Source organism: Nannobrachium achirus (assembly GCF_963921795.1).
Source record: "Nannobrachium achirus genome assembly, chromosome: 16".
Classification (NCBI taxonomy): domain Eukaryota; kingdom Metazoa; phylum Chordata; class Actinopteri; order Myctophiformes; family Myctophidae; genus Nannobrachium; species Nannobrachium achirus.
In genome coordinates this window covers 11597512-11603511 of record NC_137823.1, presented here as the reverse complement: position 1 = coordinate 11603511, position 6000 = coordinate 11597512, and the positions used below count along the sequence as shown (strand labels likewise).

Sequence of the window (6000 nt, the reverse complement as noted above, 5' to 3'; positions counted from 1 at the left end):
GATGCATTTTGCATCATATGATGCAGCATGATGCATCATATGATGCAAAATGCATGAAAAAATTAAAAAAATGTGTTGATCGTCCCAAACAACAATAAAATAAGATCTGGTTGTCCCAGAGGTGAAATGGGCCTTTAAGTGTTCCAACAGCCACTGGCTACTAAACAGAGTCAACTGAATTGTCTTTGAAATAATACTGATTACTGGCTGACAGAGAGAAGTTACCATGCGGGACAGGGGACAGGGGGGACAGGACTGTGAAGTAAAAAACAAACCGCACGTAGCACGTATTAAAAACGGGCCAAGATTTCGACTGAAAGGAGACCAGCGGCCCGAGGGTAAAACCGTGCGAGTTTAAAATACGTGCCAACACGGCAAAATCCAGATGGGTTACTTTGACCCGGAAAAGATGTACAACAAAGAGTCACGCTCCGGATTTTACTGTGCGCGCCATCTCCAGGACGAACAACGTGCCAAAAAAAAAAGAAAAAAAGAAACTATAATAAAATAAAAGAAAACGTCACGAGAGACGATGAATATTTCAGTCATTGGAAGGAAGGGGGAAAGAAAAGGAGGTGGCTTCTGATGGCGTTCTGTCATCGTCCCGTTCGTAGAAATCACTCCCCAAAACGCTGCTGATGTTCCGAGCAGGAGGACCAGGAGACCACTGCCTTCCCCGTTCATGTTGGACAGAGAACTGTGAAGACAAGAGGAGACCAGAGCAGTGGATCAGCAGTGGGGATGGGACGATAAGCGATGTTATCGTTTATCGTGATAAAAAAAACACTCACGATAATCGTATCGTGGAGATTTAATATATCGTGATATCGTCCTCCGTCATGCACTGGGATCAATTCACCTTTCATTTGCCGAGCTGCATATCCGGTACCACTTAAACCCTCTATAACTGGTAAAAGGTACTTATAATATAGGTACTTGATACAGTCTTTTTTTTGCTCTCATTCAAATGTCTTTGCCAAAAAATAGCCGATCTACAAGCTCACAACGCGTCGCGTTGCGACGCGTTGTGAGCTTGTAGATCAGCTATTTTTTGGCAAATGTTCCACCCCAGGATAATGGATTTTGGTTATTGTGATAATATCGTAAATCGGGATTTCCTTTGTCACAATAATCGTGATATGAAACTTTCATATCGTCCCATCCCTAATCAGCAGATAGTAGAAGGTTCTCAGCAGAAGATAAAACAGATGAACAGCACTAATGTTAACACACCACAGGAACTAGGAGCTTGCCGTTTAGAACACTTGGGAGGTTTGTGTGTGAGTGTGAGTGCCTGCTTGTTAGGGACGTTAAGCTTAGCCTGAAAACAAACTCCACGCAAGTTAACGCCAACGCTTCGAGCTACTGTACGCGACATGGACTTCACACGCGACTTGAAGCTCGTTAACGCTGTGCAAGCATTGCCGTGAGGGTTTCTAGGGTTGACACCGAGGTCTCAGAGCAAGTACAGGTCATGCCCACTTGACTGCAAAAGACAAATGTGAAATTTAGATTTACTTTTCAGTTTACATTTTTTTTACTTCACTTGTGAATTCAATATTTGTGCCAAATAGCTCAATAGTGACGATGGGTTTATTGTGTAGCAACAGAGAAAACTCTGCATGTTCTTATTTGAAATTCCACAGACATCATGCGTTCAGTTTATAGCAAACTAAAGACAGTTGTTTCCCCAACTCAAATGCACTTTGCCTGGTGGGCAACCTGAAAGCAAACTCCGCCTGCCCGCACGTTTTACTTATTTGCCACGGGCACTCGGGCAGTCAGGCAAGCGTTAGTTTCGTCTCCTGGTTTCTAGAGCAGGAAACAACAGAACAAAGCTGTCTTCTTTGATGTGCTCCGTTATGCTCTGTCTTTCCTAAATAAAGCAGGCTGTAGATTTAAATGTGTGGATTTAGCACCTCCACTGGTGTATAAGAGCGCGCCTTGCGTATGTTTACCAGGAAAGCGTGTTTGTGCCAGGCAGGGTGTGGCGTTGTCATTTGCGCTCACTTGCAAGGAGTCCGTTTCAGGCTTAAACGTATAATCTACAAGCACAGCTCAGCACTATATGCACTACACTACAGCCTGATGGCAGCCAGGGGGAGCTGTAACCAGGGAGGACAGTGGCACGGAAAGAGGTTTAGGGGAGATGTGTGCAGTAGAGCTGCAACTATCAACACTTATGGAGTATTGTTTATACATTATAGCACAACAATTGGGTCAATTTAGTCCCCCATAAAGGAACCCACAGAGTCCCAGGAATCAACTCTGAGAACCACTGTTGTAGAGGATGTTAGCAGGATCCTATCATCCTACGTGTTGTGTTGTATGTGTGTAAAGTGATGGTGCACTGACAGTGGGGCCTTTTCCACCGGCAAAGAACCGGTTCCAGAACCAGTGCCGGTTCAACTTTCTTGGGAAACTTGGTTCGTTCTTGCGAACCGGCTTGCGATTCCACCAGATTGAACCAGAGCCAAGGATTTGGCTCTGGAACCACACCAACTTTTACGGTTCGGAACCAACTCGGGTTCTCGGTGGAAAAACACACCTCTGGTTCTTCCCATAGGCGGGAGAAAGAACCAGAACCGGTTCTTTGCAGGTGGAAAAGGCTCCTGAGTGATGTGTTGTATGTGTGTGAAGGTGCACTGAGTGATGTGTTGTATGTGTGTGAAGGTGCACTGAGTGATGTGTTGTATGTGTGTGAAGGTGCACTGAGTGATGTGTTGTATGTGTGTGAAGGTGCACTGAGTGATATGTTGTATGTGTGTGAAGGTGCACTGAGTGCCTCACAAACCTCCATCTCCTCTCTCTAGCTCTCATAGCAGAGCTATAGACACACACAGCAAGGCAGCACAGAGCAGAGACAATGATGGTAACAGTCAGAGATGACCACGTACAGATGTGCCATTTCACAACTTCACGAGTACTGCCATTGGCAAGACAGTAGATTTTGAGCTTGTAGATCAGCTATTTTTTTTTGTTGTTATTTTCATGACCTTCTCTGACTCTGAAGTTTAAAACTACCTATGAAAGTGGATTGGATATGAATGGAGTGATTTCTTGCCATCTGCAAAAATACGCTTCATTCTCCATAAAGATTAGAAAGGGAAAACAGGGAAAGAAACCTGTGGAAATAATGCATTTTTGCAGGACATCTTCAGGAAAAGAACAGATACCGAGTTGAAACGGCACATCTGTACGCCATCTACCCTCTCTCTTATCATCACCTTCTTAAAATAACATACTTTCCAGTCTTTCAAAAAAACTGTATAAACAGAACCAAATCTATAATCTCCATTTCTTTAAAGAATATTATGTAACATGGGCCATTCTTTTTGAGAAGATGACGTCATGTGGAACAGCCACATGAAACATAAACCCCGGGCGTGCCGGGCAACTTTAGAACGCTCTTTTATTGTTATTTCAACAGAGTCCGCTCATAATAAGACCGCGTTCCTGTGCCAACATCCCTGCCCTGTTCCTTTCTAACACCGTCTATTGTACGACTGTCAGGAATAGAACATGAAAAGGACAGCGCTCAAAAGTACATCTGATTGAGAGCTCAGAGCTACAATAAGACACACCATCATCGTCCGGGAGGACAGCACTCCCAATGATCACTGTAATTACTAGTTTGTGTGAAATAATGACCAGTAAGACGTAAGGGTGAGGTCGCACACATGGGCACGTGCCACGTGCACATGGGCACGTGCCATGTGCCATAAAACCTTCTACAGCAGGCTAGGCAAACTCATTTTGGGGTGAGGGCCGCTTTGGATGAAAGGTGACTTGATGAGGGCCGCAACGGTGCAACCGGCAAAACCAGCATAAAAATAAAAGTTTTATTATTCACTGATATTTTCTGAATATTCCATTATTGTTCATTACTCAAAATAAAATGAAATAAAAATGATTGTCCTGCATCAAACAAAATGTTTTGTAGCCATTTACAAATTATAACAGGTACTGTATCAGGAATAGAATTATTCTATTATCAAATGATTCATTTATTCTTATTGGCACTCAAACAAATAGCATTTCTCGTACCAAATTTCTTGTAGGCTGCAACTGTAGCACCAATAATGAAAGTAGCTATTTTACTTAATAATTAACACAATTTGGAAAATGATATACTGCTATACTGCTAGCTATAGCAGTGACTGAGAAAAAAAAAAAAAGCAAAGTGCATGCCATCCGATCCGCGGCTGGTTGCGCCGTTGCGGCCCTCATCAAGTCACCTTTCATCCAATGCGGCCCTCACCCCAAAATGAGTTTGCCTATAGCCTGCTGTAGAAGGTTTTATCTTTGATATGTATATAGGCAGGTGTTTCACTTTTGATAATGAATACATGGCAGATGTTTTATCTTTGATAATGAATAAAAGGCCTGTGTCTTACCTTTGAGAATGTAGTCTGTTAGCAGGCTGGGTACCTTTTCACTGTCGTCCCTCATGGCATGGAGGACTGGAGGGGAAAGCAAGCACGACAGAGTGATGAAAACTCATGAAACACAGATCGTCACACAGCCTGCCCTGGCTGTCAGCAGAGCAGGTTCTATCTAGGCTATACTAGGGCATTCACAAATGGTGATTTTTAGTATTCGAATTATTCGACCTCAAAGTATTCGAATAGTCGAATATTCTCCAGGACTGGCCAAACTGTCAAATATTAAGTAAGCAAGAGGCGAACATTGTGAAAATAGCCGATCTGCCATTTTCACAATATTTATATGTGGAACCGAGTCACATTAAATGTAATACCTACAATTCCAAGTGCTTGTCAGGGTAGGGGTCAAATATGTTTATTTTGGGTGTCACAGCCTAAAAAGGTTTTGAGAACCCCTGGCATAGAGCATTAACAAATTCATTCACCAGGGGCACTGACAAAAAAAAAGAAAAAAAAAAAGCGAATATTCGACTTCTGTGAACAACTTCATAGTGACTTTCAGGCAAAAAAGGTGCACTTTATGAAAGAAGCATGACATTTGGCACACATTTAGAACATGCCATATGGAAAATGGGACATTGCAGATTTGTCTTTGGAAACTTGTGGGAGCCAATCAAAGTTGGGCACTCGCAGACTTTACTATATAGTAAAATAATACAAAAAATAAATATGCTTTAAGTAGCATGTGAGGTGTCAAACTAGGGTTTTTCCGGGATTCTGAATCCAATGCAAGCATTTGTTTTGCACAAAAAACATTCCTTTCTGAAAAACGGCCCTGACAAAACTGTTTTTAGCCCAAGGAATGTTTTTTGTACTTTTCTACTGCCAACTTTGATTGGCTCCCACAAGTTTCCAAAGACAAATCTGTGATGTCCCTATGGCCAAAAATGTTCCATATGGCATGTTCTGTGTGCCAAATGTCATGCTTCTTTCATAAAGTGCACGATTCCATCAAAATACTGCCCGAAACGCCTGGACTACGTAAGCTATACTATGGTTCACCAAATGTATAAATGTAAGATAATATAAGATAAAAAGGTAAAACACACTAACGTGTGTGCATGGGGGAGGGGGTTTGGAGCATGCTGCAGTTACACGGCTCTAGCTTTCAAATGCAAGGAATATTTTCACAACCTACGAGACCTGTGTGCACGCGCGACAGAGAATATTCCGCGATTTTTCAAAGGTAGAGGAAAGAACTATCTAAATCGGGCATTGAATGTTTTAAGTCTTAGCCTGACTTCCGTCAGATGGTGGCAGTAGTGCGTAGCGCCCTACTTTACCGTCTGAGTTCTCTGGGTAGAGAGTTGATAACACTCGTAAAGCCCCGGGCCGGACCAATCAGCGGCAGCTACGGGCGGGCTCTGAGCGGCTCTGAGCCAATAGAGTCTGATTGCAGACCACGTGGAAACCCAGGAGGCGGATTCTGGGTGTAACGTCATGCAGACAAGCCAATATGAGTGGTTGGAGTTGGCACTCCAGACTGTGATAGACAGACGGCCCCATCCAATCACCTGCTTAGCAATTCAAAAAATGGCCCGCCCCTTACATCGAG

The 6000-nt window shown here is 43.1% G+C and overlaps 1 protein-coding gene across 1 annotated transcript in view; it reads right to left on the bottom strand.

Annotated features, from left to right (window-relative positions):
• Window positions 1-334: 334 nt before the first annotated feature.
• fez2b (fasciculation and elongation protein zeta 2b) overlaps window positions 335-6000 on the bottom strand; it is a 29916-nt gene continuing 24250 nt past the window's right edge. The window contains exons 9-10 of the mRNA XM_080745356.1: window positions 4398-4463; window positions 335-697 (exon numbers count right to left, since the gene is read on the bottom strand). Coding sequence (XP_080601482.1) covers window positions 681-697; window positions 4398-4463 — 83 coding nt within the window. The 3' untranslated portion in view covers window positions 335-680. The remainder of the gene's footprint in view (window positions 698-4397; window positions 4464-6000) is intronic.